This window comes from Cervus elaphus, chromosome X (assembly GCF_910594005.1).
Source record: "Cervus elaphus chromosome X, mCerEla1.1, whole genome shotgun sequence".
Classification (NCBI taxonomy): Eukaryota; Metazoa; Chordata; class Mammalia; order Artiodactyla; family Cervidae; genus Cervus; species Cervus elaphus.
Window position 1 is genome coordinate 27871091 of NC_057848.1, and position 17787 is coordinate 27888877.

At 56.9% G+C, this 17787-nt stretch overlaps 1 protein-coding gene across 5 annotated transcripts; it reads right to left on the reverse strand.

The window, feature by feature from the left end:
• Positions 1-108: 108 nt before the first annotated feature.
• Positions 109-8105, reverse strand: LOC122689095 (extracellular matrix protein 2-like). Of its 5 annotated transcripts, none has more exons than XM_043895233.1 (9): positions 7765-8105; positions 6046-6369; positions 5600-5656; positions 4970-5085; positions 4519-4651; positions 4154-4311; positions 3156-3295; positions 987-1313; positions 109-548 (listed from the first exon to the last, which is right to left on the reverse strand). In XM_043895233.1, exons 1-9 carry the CDS (start codon positions 7928-7930, stop codon positions 368-370), a joined length of 1602 nt encoding a protein of 533 aa, XP_043751168.1. In that variant the 5' UTR covers positions 7931-8105; the 3' UTR covers positions 109-367. The 5 variants fall into 5 exon arrangements, with proteins under 5 accessions (XP_043751168.1, XP_043751167.1, XP_043751166.1 ...); XM_043895232.1 differs by having other exon boundaries at positions 110-548; positions 5372-5656; positions 6118-6369; XM_043895231.1 differs by having other exon boundaries at positions 110-548; positions 5372-5656.
• Between the last annotated feature and the right edge of the window lie 9682 nt (positions 8106-17787).

A 17787-nucleotide genomic window follows, 5' to 3' on the forward strand; every position in this document is an offset into this window, starting at 1 on the left:
ATCAGGCCCTCTTAACCTCCTGCTGATGAAGCCATGTCCAGGATGTGGGCTCTGAGGGCTCCATGTACCCTGGAGTGCCAGCATGTACAGGCTGCCGAGATCCAGGAGGGAAGGAGGGAGGCCGGTGGAGGTGAATGGGCTTGAATGAGATACATCTATTATGTTTAAGTCCAAACGAGCACCGTACCAGGCTGGGCCATCTACTGAGTGAAGGGGCCTTGACAGTCAATGGGACATGGGCACATCTGAAGCAGCAGGGTCTTCTAGAACTTTCTCCCAGTGGCGCATCAATCCATCGGAGCTGGGCCTAGGCTCCTGCCACCTCCAGTCCCCCCAGAGAAGGGGGTGGAGAAGGCTGGCAGTAGGGCTAGGCAGACTCCCCTTCCTTTTGCTGGGGCTCGAGGACCACGCTATGGTAGGCCCGGATGCAGGAGAAGGCAGTGGGTGGGATGCGGCGCCGGTCAATAAGGTTGTTCTCCAGGTGCGTGGAGATGAGGTTGGAGTCCTGGGCCACACGTGTGTCACAGATGGAATTCAGGGGCACATGTCTGTGGAGGAGGGGTTGCAGGATGAGCCGAGACCCCAGAAAGGAGAGTCAGGCATCAGGCGAGAGGAGAGAAAGCGTGGCCCCACAGTGGATGGTGGGGACACCGAGGCACAGACACCAGGTCCAGGGTGGAGGGTCACCTGGCCACTCGGGGCTCCCAACCTCTCCCGCCCTCCCCCAGCCCAGATTCTTCTGCCAGCCACTGGGCACAGCCTCCAGTCACAGCGATCAAGATGGGCCCATGGAGGCAGGGAAGAATGCCCCCACAGTGCTGCTGCCAGCCTCTGGGGCCCCTGCGTGATGAGCCCACAGGCCAGAACATCTGGCCAGCCTGCCAGGTGGGGTCTCCGGGTCTCAGCAGAGCTGCCTCCCTCCCAGACTGGAGGTGGGGACAGGCCGGGGCGGGGTGGGGGGAGGGAACAGCAGGATGTGGCCCTACCTGATCTTGTTGTGGCTCAGACGTAGCACCTGCAGTGCCCGGAGGCCCAGGAGACCCCTTGGGATGGCCTGCAGCTGGTTGTGGTCCAGGAGCAGCTCGGCCAGGGAGGCCTGCAGGCCCAGGAAGGACACGCCGTGGATGCCATCCTCGCGCAGGCTGTTGTGGGCCAGGTGCAGGGTCTCCAGGCCGGGCTTCATGTGCGCAAACACGTAGCCGGGGATGCGCTCGATGCGGTTGTGGTGCAGCATCAGGTGGCGGAGGCCCCGGGGCAGGAAGGAGGGCACGTGCACCAGCCGGTTGTAGGACAGGTCGAGGGCCTCCAGCTTCCTAGGGGTGCAGTAGGGGAGTTATAGTCGGGGCCCCTGGTCCACGCCCCAGAGGAGGGTGGGGATTTGCTTCAAGATGGCAGCCACCACCAAGGCTTCCAACGGCTGGGGAGGGCCAGGCCCTGTCTGGCTTGTGTGCCCTCTGTCCACGGAGGCTGGGAAAGGGTCTGCGGGGTCCTCCCTTGCTCACCGCACAGCTAGCGAGGCTGGCCCTCGGGGCGGAGATGGAAGATCCGCTCCCTTTCCTCTCTCTCCCTCCTAAGCCCGAGCAGAGGGGCCAGTGGTCTGGGCCAAGAGCTATCTCCCTGGTGGTCCCCATGCTGCACTTTTTTGACCTCTTGGCCCTACCTAGGCTGAAGGCAAGCTGAAGACTGATGGGGAGGGAAACCAGGAGCACAGGGTGATGATGCTTCTAGAACAGACTGGGGCAAGGCAAGTGGTTCCTCTCACTGATATCCCCCCTCCCCCAGCCCCTGTGGTTGGGGTCAGCTCTTTGGCCTTGGGGTGGATGCCATCCTCTGTCCAAAGCAGGTGGGTCTCTGGTGCCTCCCAGGCCTGCCGAGCCAGCAGCCCCCTCTCCATCTACCAGCCGGAGAAAAACTGGCCGGCGCCGGCCTAGGCTTGACTGGCCGCCAGCCCCCTGCCCAGGCCCCGCGGCGGGAGTGGAACACGGCTGGGCGGCCCCTCCCTAGGCTGCTGTCTGCTTTCCTTTGCCCCCTTGGCAAGAGGGGGAGAGGAAAAAGGAATAATTAAACCCAAACGTCCTGGTAACTTTTTCCTGGAACACGAGGGCGCAGGGCGGGAGGCTCTGGTCCCTGGAATGGCGGTCTGGACTCTCAACCCCTCCTTCACCCTACCCCTGCTCTGCCTCAGTTGTCTTCAAACCCCAAGGATTGTCCCTTTCCAGCCCTTTGGCCAGTCCTGGGGTCACATCCTGACTCCTTAGGCAGTGCCTGTAAGGGCCTTGTCTGCCTCCTAAGCCCCTCCTGCCGGTGACCTGACTCAGCCATCCAAATGAGATCATGGGGACTCATCCTGGACCCTTCTTCCTATAGTGGGGTGACTAGTGCCCCCCAAAGATATGGCTGCCCAGAACCCGTGTATGTGACCTGATTTGGCAGAAAGGTCTTTGTAGATGTGAGTGAGTGAAGGATCTTGGGATGACATCATCCTGCTTTAGGATGGGCAGGAAATGCAATGGGAGGTGGTCTTAGAAGAGGAGAGACACAGTCACAGAGGGGAAGCCAGGTGAAAAATGCAGAGACTGCAGTGATGCGGCCACAAGCCAAGTGGCACCTGGAGCCCCCAGAAACTGGAAGAGGCAGAAGGGATCCTACCCTGGAGGGAATATGGCCCTGCCACACCTTGATTTTGGATCTCTGACCTCCACAACTGTGAGAACAGAGCTCTGTTGTTTTAAGCTGCCCTCTTTGTGGTACTTTGTTATGGCTGCCCCAGGAAGGTCACAGGCCTTTTTCCTGTGGCTGCCATTTCTTCCATGCCCCTTCCTGCCCTCGTTACTTCCTAGCTAAACCCAGCATGGGGACAGCTTGCAGCACCTAGACTGCCCTCCCTCTGGGCACAGGCAGAGGAGGGATTTTGTGGACTTGGGAGTTCTGTCAGGTGGGAGGGCCAGAGAGAAATCTTGGAGAAGCAGGTGGTGACTGAGGGCCCAGGCCACCCTGAACCCTGGGCAGGGATGCAGGTGACCCAGGTGACCCACCAGGCCCCGTGAAGTCTCTCTGCCTTCCCTCCTAACTCTCTGCTTCCTTTGTGAGCATCCTCTATCTTTGTGCCCATGGGGGCAGAGCTTGGGCGGTGCCAGGGGGACCGCAGTACTCACGGAAGATCGATCCAAGCACGGGGTGCCAGTCGGTCCTCCTGGAGCCGGTTGTTGCTGAGAACCAGAACACTGAGGCTGCAGCTGTGGTTCAGTGTGCCCTCTCTCACCTCCTCGATGATGTTTGTGCCCAAGTGCAGCTCCTAGGGCCAGGGTTCAGGGTAAGCATTCGACCCACCAGTCAGTGGTGGCCTAGCTCAGCTCCTTGCCCCCTTCCACTAGGCCCCACTGTCTCTGCCCCTCTCAGAGCTGTGGCCAACTGTGCAAAAGATCCCAGTTGACACCTGCAAGCTGTACCATGACTCTTCAGAGTCCTGCAAGACACAGGCTCAGAGAGCATTGCCAAGCACCAGGGATCGTGAGGCCCAGAGAGGGCATGAGCCTTGTTCAGGGACACCTGGCAGGTCCACGATGGTCCTTGACGTTCAATTTTGGGCTCCAGGAAGGTTTCGTCGGGCTGAGGAAAGGCCCTTTGGTGCTGAGGCCTTGTGGGTTTAGCATCAAAATTGTCCCCACAGGCAGCTGGCCCAGCTGTTGTGGGCAGACACTCCAGTCTTTTGGCCACAGCTCACCCTTGTGACTCAGTTGGTAAAGAATCAACCTGCAATGTTGGAGACCTGGGTTCAATCCCTGGGTTGGGAAGATCCCCTGGAGAAGAAAAAGGCTACCCACTCCAGTATTCTGGCCTGGAGAATTCCATGGACTGTATAGTCCATGGGGTCGCAAAGAGTCAGACACGACTGAGTGACTCTCACTTTCAGGGATTCCCTGGTGGCTCAGACAGTAAAGCATCTTCCCGCAATGCAGGAGACCCGGGTTCGATCCCTGGGTCAGGAAGATCCCCTGGAGAAGGAAATGGCAACCCACTCCAGTACTCTTTGCCTAGAAAATTCCATGGATGGAGGAGCCTGGTGGACTACAGTCCCTGGGGTCACAAAGAGTCAGACAACTGAGTGACTTCACTTCACTTTGCCTCTCGTGGCCTCGGGGCTCATAGTCACCTGCAGGGAGGCTGGCAGGCCGGGCGGGATGGTTCGAAGCTGGTTCCGGTCCAGCCTCAGGTACAGCAGGCTGCGCAAGGGCTGGAAGGCCAGGGGGGAGATGTTTCCGTCATGTAGCCGGTTCCCTTCTACCTCCAGTGTCAGCAGCTGGCTGAGACCTGTGGTGGCAGGCCGAGGGGGCAGGTGAGCTGACTGCCAAGCTCAGAAGGCCGGCTGGGAGCTGCCCACCTTAGCTCCAGAGACCCCCCACCCCTGGTCCTTGAGGCCAGGGCCACCTTTCTAGGTTGGTGCTCCCTGTCTGCCCCCCAGGAGGCTGCCTTGGGTGGAGCCTCCTCTCGCCCCCTCCCCCTGGGGCCTGTTCGCACCCCAGAAGCTGCTGTGCTCCAGGCCCTGAAGATGGTTGTCATTGAGTTTGAGCTCCTGCAACGAGGTGGGCAAGGTTGGCACTGTGGACAGTGAGTTCCCATCCAGGTTCAGCCGCTTCAGCCGCGTCAGATTCTAGGAGGTTGGAGAAGACCAAGCTGGAGACTGGGATGCCGCTGGCTGGGGCTGGGCCTTCCCGGTGTGGCCTTGGGCTCGCCCTGCCCACAGACACCCTGCTTGGGTTGCATCATGGCTTCCTGGTTCCCTCTTGGACCAGGCTTGTCTGGCGGTTTCTAGAACTCTCCTCAGGTTCTCCCAAGAGTGCTGGTCCCTTGGGGGACCTCAGGATCTGTGTTGGCCTCCATGCTCCCAGCTATGGACCATGTCACTCTACATCACTGATGCCCCTGGCACTGATCCCCCAGGAGACCAGGATGAGGGGCTGCTGTGTACCTTGAAGGCGTGGGGGTGCAGGCCAAGGGCATCCAGCTTATTCTTGCTCAAGTCGAGCCACTCCAGATTAGGTAGTCCCAGGAACGTGTGGGCTGGGATCTTGGCAATTTCGTTCTCTGCGCACACACAGGGCAGCCATTTTCCCGGCCCCTCCAACCCCCTCCCCTCTGCCAATCCGTACCTCCTCCACACAGGCCAGAGGCCGCAGTGACAGACTCCTTGAAGGAGCTGGGTCTTCTGATTGACCTGGTCAGAGCCTCTCAGGTCAGAGGGGCAGTGAGTCGTCCCCAGGCGTGGCGGGGAGGCAGCCACAGGGACCAAAGACCAATTGCGGCAGACACCCAGGTGTATGTCCTTCTACCCCTGCCATGGGAGTGGGTGTGAGAAAGTGGGGCCACCCACCTGCTAGGTAAAGCATGGTCAGGCCGGGGTCGGACAGGACAGGGACACGTTTCATCTTGACGTTGCCGCAGGCGATGGCCGCCTGGGCCAGGAGGCAGGAGGCTGGCAGGGAAGGCATGACCCGCTCTGGAGTGCCTGGGCCTATAGGCCCAGGGCTCTGCCCTCTCCTGCTTCCAGGTCTTTTCCGCCCATGACCTGTGGTCCCCGAGGTGTTGCTGCCCCCTTCACCTTGGCTATGATCCTTCTTCTCATGCCAGTCTGCTGGCCTGGGTTGCTGGGGGGCCCCTGGAGGATGAGAGATGAGGCTCTAGCCTGCTCACATAGCAACGGGGGCCTGCTGAGGAACAGGGTCTTTCCCGGGGCTCCCCAGACCCGCTGGTGACTCAGCCAGCTGTACCAGAAAAACAGGCCACTGGGCCTCCTGCTCTCGGCACCAAGGGCAAAGACCCAAACTAGGGCCCTGAGGCTGGGGTAGAAGATCTGCCTTGGCAGGGTTGCCCTCCTGCCTTGCAGATGGGGGCACTCAGCTTGGGCACTCTGAGAGTGGGTGGGGGTCTCAGTAGGTGGGAGTGTCAGTGCAGTTGGGCTATGTGTCCGAAGTCAGTCTTCACCTTTGGGGTACCTCTTGGGCTTTGGGCCCTTTTTCTTGGCTTCCCGGCCTCTGACCTACCTACCCTGGCCCTTCTTGTCAGCCATGGCACCCTCTTGGGCTCGGGGGGTCCTTGCTGCCCCAGGCCTTGTTGTACCTGTGGCCTGGGGGTGGACCTGTACGGTGCCGGCCCCATGGTTGTGGCCCTGTTTGTGCTCCCAGGCTGCTGGCTGTGTCGACTTCCTCTGGGTCAGCCTGGGTCTGGCGAGGACCTTCCAGCGAGGGGCTGTGGTCCAGGTAGGGGCTCTGGGGGCCCCCTCCTTGGAGGCAGGCCGCAGCCATGGCCTGTCCAGCTGCCCGTCATCAGGCCTGTCTGGGCTCCCGTTCCTGAGCATGGGTCGCACTTGACCTGCAGAAGGAGCCAGTGTGGGGTGGGGTGGCTGGGACCCCTGCGTGCCTGGGAGGCAGCACCTCCTTCCCGAGGAGGGAGATCAGCCATTGGCCTGCCTGCCTCTCTCCTGTATTTGCCCAGGCCTCACTTCTGCCTTTTTCTTCTCTCCTTAGGAGCTCTTGGCCTTCTGTCACTAACCCAAAGCCACCAAGTGTCAGAGATTCCCTGATCTCCAACTCACACTTTCACGGTGCCAGAGTGGAGGATCCTGAATAGGAGAGAGGTTCTCAATGTGATAAGCAGGCTGTGTCACCCTGCCTGCTTCTCAGAACTCCCAGGGATCCTTCAGGGACAAGGCACCAGCTGGTCCTTGGCTCATGACTGTGGGCCCAGGAGACCTTTAGTTGCCCTATTCAGAGAGGCGGGGCCTGCTCCTGTGTCTCCAGTTCCCTGTGACTTCTTCCTGGGCAGGGAAAGGCAGGGACCCCCTCTGGGAAGATGAAGGGTCACTGCCACATGGCATAGTTTGCTCTTGGAGGTGGAGGCCCCAGTGCCTACTGGGAAGGAGGTGTTGAGGGTGAGGAGAGCCTACGGGCCACTCTGAGGGGCTATCAGCCATTGAAAAATGGGGATAATAGTCTCCCACCCCAGACCTCCCCTCCACTGCATGGTGCATGCTGAATCACTCAGTCGTGTCCAACTCTGTGTGACCCCATGCACTCTAGCCCGCCAGGCTCCTCTATCCATAGAATTCTCCAGGCAAGAATACTGGAGTGGGTTGCCATGCCCTTCTCCAGGGGGATCTTCCCCACCCAGGAATAGAACCCAGGTCTCCTGCGTTGCAGGTGGATTCTTTACTGCTGAGTCACTTGGGGAAGCCCCTCACTGCATGGTAGCCCCTCCTCAACCAGCACTGACCATGAGCCTGTCCTGCAAGTCCTGCTGTCTGCAGTGGGTTAAGGCACTGGGTCCCCTCACGGGCCCCTCCCATTCCACCCCTGGGCCTGGGCGGGGCCTCCATTTTCAGCCTCCTGCGCTTCTCTCAGTCCCCTTGGTAGGCATTAAGGCAGCCAACTGTACTCTCCAACCAGCAAACCTGGGTCCATTCTTCCAGATCCAGCTGCAGCAGCCTCTCTTGGTGAGGGGGTGTCTTCTCTCCCCTGTCCCCACCATGGGCAATCAGCACAAGGGCCTCTCAGAGTCCATCATGCCCCCTTACCCTCCAGGAACAAGTTCCCTGAGGCTCATGGGACCCTCACGGCCCTGAATGGAACACTCATGGTGGGTTATGAGGTGGGCAGCCTCAGGGTGAATCTGCTTGCTCTCCCTCTGTGCCAGCCCTGGAGGTGGCGGGTCCCAGTAGTGGGGGAGAGTGCCATCCTGCCAGCCACCCTGCTAGTGCCACTTACTCACCGTCCGGGGGCCCAGATGCGCTGGGTGGTGGTGGCTGCAGGGTGGGCATCCCTGTGGGGGTTGGCTGGGCCCCAGGCCCTTTTGGGCCCAGGACTTGCTTGGCCAAGGCCCCTCCAGGGCAGCACCCCACCCAGAGAGCCAGGACAGGGAGCAGCACCCTCTTCATGGCCACCGGGGCTGGTGAAAGAGATGAAAGGCTGGAAAGGATGGAACACCAGTGGAGTGGCAGGCGACAGTCCGGCTCCCAGAGCTACAGTGCTTCGAGCCTCCCCTACCTGGCCTGGCCCCCCTCCAGGAAGGCTGCCCCCCAATAAACGCCTCCCCAGGCCTGGCCCCCGGCTTCCCGCAAAGTCCACTGCTCTCATCTGAGGAGAAAGAGAGATTGATTTTTTTTTTCTTGGACCTGAGTGCTCTCGCTCCTTTTCTGAGAAGCCTGCGTTCATTCTCCACTGGCCCTGACCCAGTGGCCCCCGTGAATAGGGCTTCTGTCTCTGCACACAGGGGGACCTGTGAGGCCCACCACAGATGGGGCTGCTCACCTCGGGCTGCCAGATCCTACCTCAGCGGCTGGGAAAAGAGAGGGTCTGGGCCTTGAGAGCCAGCAGCACACCCCAGGGCTTCCAAGGTCCTTGGGAGCCAGGGCAGGATCCTGGGGCACCGAACCATGGTGGCTCCAGCCCCTCTGTCGCAGTTGCTGATGCCGAGGCCTCCCAATTCCAGGGAAGACAGAACACGTGGGCAGAGCTGGGATGGGGTCCCAGTGCCCCCCACCTCTGGGCAGCTCCCTTTCCTCCAGGCCTCCACCTCCTCCTCTGTGAAATGGAGAGTGGGTATACATACACCCTGCAGGCCACCCCTCCCATGCCCTCACCCCTACATGGGAGTGTGTGTGGACCAGGGCAGCCAGGTTCTTCGGGAATCCTTGGTCTGGGGTGACCTGGCAGCCGTCTGGGTGAGGCCATTTCACAGGTCCTCACAGACTTCTTGGCTAACAGTTTCCAGGTCCCACTGGGACTGCTGACATCAGGCAGATGGGTCCCTCTGGGTCGGGATGGGGTCTGAGAGTAGGGGCAAAGAAGGGGTGTCTTAACCACAGGCTCCCTGGCCCGCCCTCAGAGGGCCCCAGCTCCAGGCCCAGCTGTGGCAGCAGGCGGGGGCTGGCAAAGTGGCCAGATCTCACCACATGGCTCTTTGGGGCCAGCCTTGAGGAAGCTTTTCCTACAACTCTGTCCAGCATTGACTTATGTTTGGAAGCGATCTTAAAAAATGAGTTAATTGTGGGCAAGGCTTGGGTGGAGGGGAGAGGGGGAGGGGGTGAGGAACAGGGCCAGGAGGCTTGTGGAGGAGTGTCCCGTAGCCATCTGGGGCTCAAGGTATCTGTCAGGGGTCAGGGAGGAATGTGTGAGACCTAGGATGGGGCAGGGGGCACAGATTTCCCCCCACAAGCGAGTCTTCCTTTGTGCCTGGGGAGCAGTCTGAGTCCCGAGTGCCAGATGTGGTGAGGACACAGCAGTCACTGCCTTCCCAGAGCCCTTGGGCCACCTAAAAGTTGCACGTGAGCCATACAGGGTCCCCCGTCCTATCCGGGACTCTGGGTTAAGAAGTGAATTTGGGACCATGAGACAGAGACAGTCTAGGGATTGTGATCAAGCGCCCTGGGAACCAAGGATGAAGCCACCATCTGCTTGTGTGCTTGTAGGTGACACAGGATATCCTGGGCTAACGTTTTGCTAAAGCTGGGGGAGGGGGAGAACGTAGGCACAGGAAGCCAGGGTTTGCCCAGGGATCCTGGACCATTGAGCCCAATCCCTCCCTGCTCAGTACAGAGAAGGAACCGAGAGGGGGTAGGGTTGGCCCAAGTCTGATGCCAGAGACCGGGTCTCCTGCCTCCCGACCTGGGCATTGCTTGAGGACGTGGTAGGACCCAGCCTGAGATGGGCCCCTGGAGACGGACGGACTGGTGGGAGCCCCGGCTCTGACCCTCCCCCTGCCTGGGGATGGATTCTGGAATCCTGGCCCCCAACCCATTTCCCCTGTTTGCGCCGCTCCCCAGGCGCTGACTAAACATCCTGCCATCTGGTTCCCATTAGCTGGGCTGGAGGTGGGGGAAGCCTGCTCCCAGGTTTCTCTGGCACAGTGGCCTGGAGGAGGGAGGCCTAAGCTCCTACCCACCTAGGCAGGAAGGGGCGAGGCCTGGAGCACTCTCAGCCCCCCAGGTCCCATGGAGTCCTGTCCTCACTGCCCTTCTCCCACCGGGGGCTCATTGGCCACCTGGCTACCTACTCTGTCCAGTATCAAGGCGTCTGGCCGTCGTGGGGACCTTGTAGCCACCCTCACAGAGCACAGCCTGAACACAGAGCTTGCTCGTGGACTGGGCTGAGACAGGCAGGGCCCCAGGCCAACACTAACCCTGAGCCTGGTGTCTGGATTTTCCAGGAACCAGAGATGTAGCCTGAGGGTTGCTGGAAGGGTTTTGGGCTCCCAGCTCTGCCCGGACGGCTCAGCCATGTGATGTCAGGAGGAAGCCTCCCTGTTCAGGGCCTCGGTCTCCCCATTTCGTTGTGACAGATATGGTCTCTTTAGAAAGTTCTAGAATCTGAGAACTGGAAGGGTTTTGGGCTCCCAGCTCTGCCCAGACGGCTCAGCCATGTGATGTCAGGAGGAAGCCTCCCTGCTCAGGGCCTCGGTCTCCCTATTTCATTGTGGTGGATATGGTCTCTTTAGAAAGTTCTAGAGTCTGAGAACAGGCAGGGCCCTATAGTAACTGGATGAAATGATCAAAATTGCTTCTGGCTGCACAATCTCAAGGTTCTGAGGACTAGGAAGGGAGTCTTGCTCCTTCTCCTCTGGTTCTTCCCTTCCACGTGGTCCACTGTCTACATGCAATTATCCCCCAAGAACACCCATACCCTCATGAGTCAGGACTCACTCAAATTGGCAGCCTAGAGGATGACAAAGCAATGCCCTTCGTCCCTCAAGCCTCTTTAGAACTGCACAGCGGAAAGCTCCTGTCCTGTCAAGGGAGGATTGGAGAATAGATCTTTGCTCACAGAACATTCCTGAGCCCCTGTGGTGGGCCAGACACCATGCCTGGCACAGTGTGTGGTACAGTGGTGAACCACATGGCCAGCTTTCCTGTGCTCACAAAGTGTGCTGTCTAGTGGGGTGTGTGAGGACCCCATCAGAAGGAAAGGGGCTGGCCACGGTGACTGTAGGAAGAAACACTTTCGACAGGATGAGGACTGTGAGAAACTGATGTTTGGGCTGAGATGTGAGTGAAAAGGAGATATCCATGCAAAAAGGGCTCCAGTAAGGAACCCCCCCGAGGAGGATGGACAGCAGTGCGAAGGCCCTGAGGCAGAAAAGGCTTTGGCCCACTTTGAGAACCAGCAAGGAGACCAGTGTGGTGGAGCAGGCTGAGTGAGGGGTGAGGCCGGGGAAGGGCTGCAGGGCTAGCTAGCTTGATAACGCATCAAAATGTGGCCAGTGGACTTTGCCTTTGACCTTGAAGGAAGCAGGGAACTGCTGTGGATTTCTGAGCAGAGGAGTTACATGTGATCTGACTTTTTAAAAAAAATGTTATTGAAGTATAGTTGAATTACAATGTTGTGTTAATGTCTGCTGTACAGCAAAATGAACAGTTATACATACACACACGCACACGCACACACACACACACACACACACACACACATATATATACATATATATAGTTTTTCTTTTTCATATTCTTTTCCATTATGGCCTATCACAGGATATCGAATATAGTTCCCTGTGATATATAGTACAGAGAAGGAAATGGCAACCCACTCCAGTATTCTTGCCTGGAGAATCCCAGGGACAGAGGAGCCTGGTGGGCTGCCATCTATGAGGTCACACAGAGTTGGACACGACTGAGTGACTTAGTAGCAGCAGTAGCTATACTGTACGATCTTATTGTTTATCCATCCTATATATAATAGTTTGCAGCTACTAATCCCAAACTCTCAATCCTTCCCTCTCCCTCCCACCTCCCCCTTGGGCAACCACAAGTCTGTTCTCTATGTCTATGAGTATATTTCAGAGATAGGTTCATTTGTTTCGTATTTTAGATTCTGCATATAAGTGATATCATATGGTATTTGTCTTTCTCTTTCTGACTTATTTCACTTAGTATGAAAATCTTTAGGGCCATGCGTGTTTGCAAATCCATGTTGCTGCAAAGAATTTCAGTCTTTTTAATGACTGAGTTTTATATATATATATATATATATATGTATGTATGTATACATAACTCAGCCATTAAAAAGAATGAAATTATACACATATACATACACATGTATGTGTATACAAACATGTATATATACATGTATGTATGTATATACTATATATACATATATAGTACATATATGTATATATGCATATACATATATATACATACACATATATGCATATACATATATATGTATTTACAATATACACATATATACATACATATATACACATATATGTATGTATATACAATATATATATATACTGCATCTCCTTTATTCATTCATCTGTCAATGGACATTTAGGTTGTTTCCATATCTTGGCTATTGTGAACAGTGCTGCTATGAATATAGGGGTTTAATTAGAGTCTTATCTGGGTATATGCCCAGGAGTGGGATTGCTGGATCATATGGCAACTCTGTTTTTAGTTTTTTTGAGGAACTTCCATACTGTTTTCCCTTGTGGTTGCACCAATTTACTTTCCCACCAACAATGGGGGGGGTCCCTTTTCTCCACACTCTCCCCAGCATTTATTATTTATAGATATCTTAATGATGGCCATTCTGACTGGTGTGAGTTGGTACCTCATTGTAGTTTGGATTTGCATTTGTCTAATAATTAGCAACTTGGAGCATCTTTCCATGTGCCTATTGCCCATCTGTATGTCTTCTTTGGAGATTTCTCAATTTAAGGCTTCTGCCAAGTTTTTGATTGTGCTGTTTATATTTTTGTTATTGAATTGTATGAGCTTCTGTATATTTAGGAAAGTAAGCCCTTGGGCACATCATTTGCAAATATTTTCTCCCAGTTCATAGGTTGTGATCTGACTCATATTGTAAAAGGATCCTTTGGACAGCAGGGTGGAGCACAGACTTGTTGAGGGCACAAGGGCAGAAGGAGGGAGCCAGTGTGGAGGCAGCTGCACCCTCCACTGGAGAGGTCTTTGAGTCTAGCCCAGGGTGGAGGGGGCTAGTGGGAAAAGTTGGTGGAGCCAGAACAGTGAAGGCGAGTGAGCCCGGGGCAGAAACTTGGGAGGCCAGCTCCTGACATGTCAAGTGTAAAGTGGGTGATCAGACAGCCAAGTTGTCAAATCTGTAAGGTAGTTCTGTGTATGCATCTGGAGCTCAGGGCCAAGGTCTGGGTTACAAGTCCTGCCCTCCCACTGCCTGTCATTAGACGAGTTCATTGAGCCCCTACTATGCACCAGGCCTTCTGCCAGGACTCAGGGAAGAATAGTGGCTCTGCAGCCAAAGACACACTCCTGGAGTGACACCCAGAGCAAGCAGACAGGCCTGATCTTGTGCCTTCCACAATGTGTCCCAGTAACATCAAAGCTTATCTGTGCATGTGTGCGCATGTGTGTGTGTGGGCATCTATCATATATAAACAAAGGTACAGTGGCCTTTTCCCTCTTCAAACTTTGAGAAGAAAAAAGGCAAACTTTCCATACCCTCTTCCTGTTGCCAGCCGTTTATTCCCTAGAGAAAACCCATCTTGTTTTAATGCCATGAAAACCCCAGAGGATCTGGTCCCAATTAAACAACTTTTCTTGCAGATGCTTTTGTGAGAACTAAATACATCAGAGGTCCAGATTCCTGCGTCGTCCTTCCTTCCTTGAGAACTGGTGTTCCTGAGCAAGCAAGTCACAGAGGGACAGTGAGAGAGAGAAGAGAGGCACATAGACAGACTAAAGGAAAGACAGAAGGGAGGAAAAGGGAACACAGAATCCGGATGATGGCTGGGGATACAGTGATGGGTAGTAAGAAGCACTGGCAGTCAGGGGAGAGGACCGTGGACATCCTCTGGACTGTAGGCATCCCTGGGGAAGGTGCCAGTGGAAGGCGTGCTGGAGGGGGGTGGAAAGCAGCAAGCGTGGCTTGGGGACAAAAAGGTCCCAGGTGGCCGATGTGGCTGAGTCGAGGGAGCAAGGTGAGGGGCAAGTGGGGCCACTCTCCCAGCCTCCTGTCTGAAATTCCAGATGGTTCTTGCAAATAATGTGGGCCCTGCTTGACTCCCCATGGAAGCTGCCCCTGCCCCTCTAGGTGGGCATCGAGGGGCCCCACACGTGGGGCAGAGGCTAGCGTGGGCCTGGGGGCGAACAAGCTGGAACGTGAGGTCGAGCCTCCCCCCCAGCCCCCACCTCCCCGGCCCTCCGGAGTGGGCACGTTCACGTTCCAGTCCTGGCGCCCACGTCTCCAACTCCAGACGCATGTGACTCAGCCCCGCCGGACTTGCCAAGCTGTCTAGACCCAAGTGTCTCCCCGTGGAGGGGCCGTCCCGCCCGCCACTTCCTCAGCCGCCGCCCCAGGGTTGGGGGCGGGGCGCTGTGGCGCCCCAACGCACGTGCAAGCGCGCGTCCCCGCCTCGCCTGAGCCGCGTGCGCGCGCCCCTGTCCCATCAGCCTTCGGGGGGCGCCAGGCGCGTGCGCGGAACCCCCAGAGACCCGCCCCTACCCCAGAGCGAAAGGGCGCGAGCGTGGGGCACCCCAACGCCCGCGAAGGCCCGGCTCACTCCATCGGAGCCCACCACCTCCCCGCGTGGCTCCCTCGGGGGAGGGCCTGGGAGCGCACTTGTGGGGACAACCCCGCCCATGCACCCTGGCTTCCTCCCGCACCTCCAAGCGGACCGGCGGGCCCTCGCAGGCCCTGGGGGTGGGGCCCTAAAGCAGGAGTTTCGCTGCCTTGCCTGGGTGTCCCAGGAGCAGAGAGCCAGGGGCTCTCTCAAGCCCCTCTCAAGGGCTGGCTCTCCAGTTGCCCCTGCCTTGCCCCCCGCCCCGTCCCTGTTCCAGCGTAGGTTTCAGAAGGGACAGAAAGAGGAGGCCAAGGTCCCAGGGAAACTGCTTCATCCTCTTGCGCCAGCAGACACGCTCAATGTGGACACAGGCTGAGAATGAGAACGTTCCTGATGGTTTTCATCAGGCAGCTGCTAGGCTGACATTCTTAGCCAGCCAGGGCTAGGACCAGAGACCCCAAGACTCCCCCAAGCCTCCCCTCCAGGCAGGCCCATGTCTGTCAGGCCCATAGACACAGCTCTGGGGTCTTCCAGGCTTATGCCACCCCAGTGCGTGGCCAGGCCAGTCCCCAGAGCCTCTGGGTGGGCGAATGGCAGCCCCGCCCCCCCTGCCCCCCCCCCCCCCAGCCAAAGGAAAGCTGGTGTCATTCTTGTTCCCAGAACCCTTCTGGTCTGTTGCTGATGACAAAGTTTGGGGTCCCTGCAGCCTTGAGGCTCTTCCCAATCTCACTGGTAAGTGTCCCATGTTCATGTCCTCTACCCCTCCTCCCATCCCTGTGAAGATGGTTTGTTTTGGAGTGGGCTTCTGGCTGGCACAGATGGCGTGGGCTGGCTGCAAGCCCTGGGCACCTGGGTGGATGGGTGACCAACAGTCCAGCCTGCTGGCTCAGTCTGGAGCAGATGAGAGAGGTCCAGGAAGAGGGCAGGCAGGAAAGACAGAGGGGGGAGACAGCCCTCTCACTTTGCCTCTCCTGGAGAACCTTGAACTCAGACCTTCCTCAGCCTGGCCTCATCACCCTGTGTCATTTCTCCCCCAGATCCAATGCCAGGCCCAGCCACTTACTTCTACAGAGTGCCTCAACCCATAACTAATGGAATTTTTCGCCTGAAATCTCTCTCTCTCTCTCTCTCACACACACACACACAGACACACACACACAGACATGTGCCCTTTTCTCAGGAGCGTGCATTTGGTACTCACCAGAGGATGTGGTGAGGAGTCCTTTGATCTCATTTTCTTACTGGGGAATCTCAGGGGTATGGGGAGTGGGGCACTGGAGGGATCCTCCATCCCTCAAAAGCTCCCCTTTCTTGGAACAAGGCCTTCAGTCTGTCTCAGAGGCAGCTGAAGCAAATCTTCCTTCTCTTCCTTGTGTGTGTGCGTTAGTCTGTGTCCAAGTCTTTGCGACAACTCTTTGTGACCCCATGGACTGTAGCCCGCCAGGCTTCTCTGTCCATGGAATTCTCCAGGCAAGGATACTGGAGTGGATTGCCGTTACCTTCTCCAGAGGAGATTTCCCTGGTGGCTCAGTTGGTAAAGTGTCTGCCTACAATGTGGGAGACCTGGGTTCAATCCCTGGGTTGGGAAGATCCCCTGGAGAAGGAAATGGCAACCCACTCCAGTACTCTTGCCTGGAAAATCCCATGGACGGAGGAGCCTGGTTGGCTACAGTTCATGGGGTCACAAAGAGTTGGACATGACTGAGTGACTTCACTCACTCACTCTCCAGAGGAACTTCCCAACCTAAGGATTGAACCCTCACAGGCAGATTCTTTACCATTTGAGCTACAGGGAAGTCTCTTCCTTACTGGAGAGGTAAACCTTGAACTTCTGCTTTCTTTGATTGGCTGTTGGGGGTGGGGACCTGGTTCAGATTCCCCCAGCACCCTGGGGTCTGCTGCTAATGGCAGCTGCAACTTTGGGGCCAAGATGCTTTCAGAGCCCTTCCTCTCACCCGATGCCCTGTACAGCTCCTGCCAGCAGCCCACTGCTCCAGGGCAGGGAGGCCATGGGGTGAAGCCATCTGGTTGACTATACATTTCGTACCCAAGGCACAAGGCCAGGTGCGTCACGTGGCTGGCTGCCTCAGCCACCACTGCTCGCTGCCAGCCCATCCCTGACACAGTGAGGCCAGTACCTGTCAACTGGTCTCATTTTCCAGCCTCTTTTCCAAGCACTGACACGTGGCCAAGTTTCCCCCATGATCAGGAGTTTGGTTCAGTGCTCAGGTCTGTGCAGGGCCCTGCGGTCTCTGCTGACATCTGTGCCCCCCACGCCCAGCCCCATCCCCTCTCAGGCGGACATTATCCTTCAGCTCTTAACCTGCCCAGGCCTCCTGCACAGAAGCCATGCGCTCTGGGCAGGCATGCCCCCTAACAGAGTTGTCCACATCCTCCCTGCCTCCCTGAGCTTGCATACCTCCAAGACAGAGAGCTCCCTCCCTTTTCCCAGGGAGCCAAGCTAGTGTTTTTGACAGTGCCCTCTGAGAGAAGTGCTTCCTTGTATTGAATTTGAGTCCACATTTCCAGAGGCGTCTACCACTCTGCAGTCCTTTCTACCCCACCCAGAGAGGCCCAGTAGTCTCTGTTCCCATTCCAGTCTCCAGTCTTTCCTGTGGATGAGGCTTGGGAGGCACCATGATTCGGGGGTGGTGTGGGAGGGGAAGCTGAGGCCTGCTGCTGTCATCTCTATGAGCTGAGGGCTGGCCAGTGGGCTCTCCATGCAGGGGACGGACCTGAATGACCCTTTGAGATGGTCTTCTCCCATCAAGGCCCTGACAATCCCACCACATCCCATCCTGTGCCATAGACAGAGCTGTTGAATCGGGGAAGGGCTGTTTAAACTACTGGCTCCATAGAGCTGGGTGGAGAAGGGGAATTTTCTTCCAGAATACACAGAGGCTGGTTTCTTCTTGATCTTCAGGAGCAGAGGATATGGAGAGGGTGGGGAGGCCACCACACTGCCATAGTTTCTCCCGCCAAATTCCCTAGTCCTAGGAAAGATCCACAGAAATACCCACAAGAATTTGAACGTCTGAGCTAGGGCTGTGATGGAAATGAAATTTTTTAAAAAGAAAGAAAAACAAAAACAGAAAAAGAGGGGGGAAAAAAGGTTAAAAAAAAATCCCAAAGCCCCCTACAGCCTTCAGCGGTAAGAAGTGCCCAAGGTAGCAGCCACATTGGAGGGGGAAGGGATCTTACAGTGCTTTTGCAAATCTCTGGGTCCCCGGGTCCAGGCTGGGGCATCCTTCAGCTCAAGTT

Bases quoted from the DNA above. Each gene is read 5' to 3' on its own strand.
- LOC122689095 (XM_043895231.1), bottom strand. From the start codon at position 7,930: ATGAAGAGGGTGCTGCTCCCTGTCCTGGCTCTCTGGGTGGGGTGCTGC. The intron at 5,657-6,045 runs GTAGGTAGGTCA...CTCATCCTCCAG, and splicing joins GGCTGACAAGAAGGGCCAGG to GGGCCCCCCAGCAACCCAGG. The intron at 4,312-4,518 runs GTGCGAACAGGC...CTGCCACCACAG, and splicing joins GGAGCACAGCAGCTTCTGGG to GTCTCAGCCAGCTGCTGACA.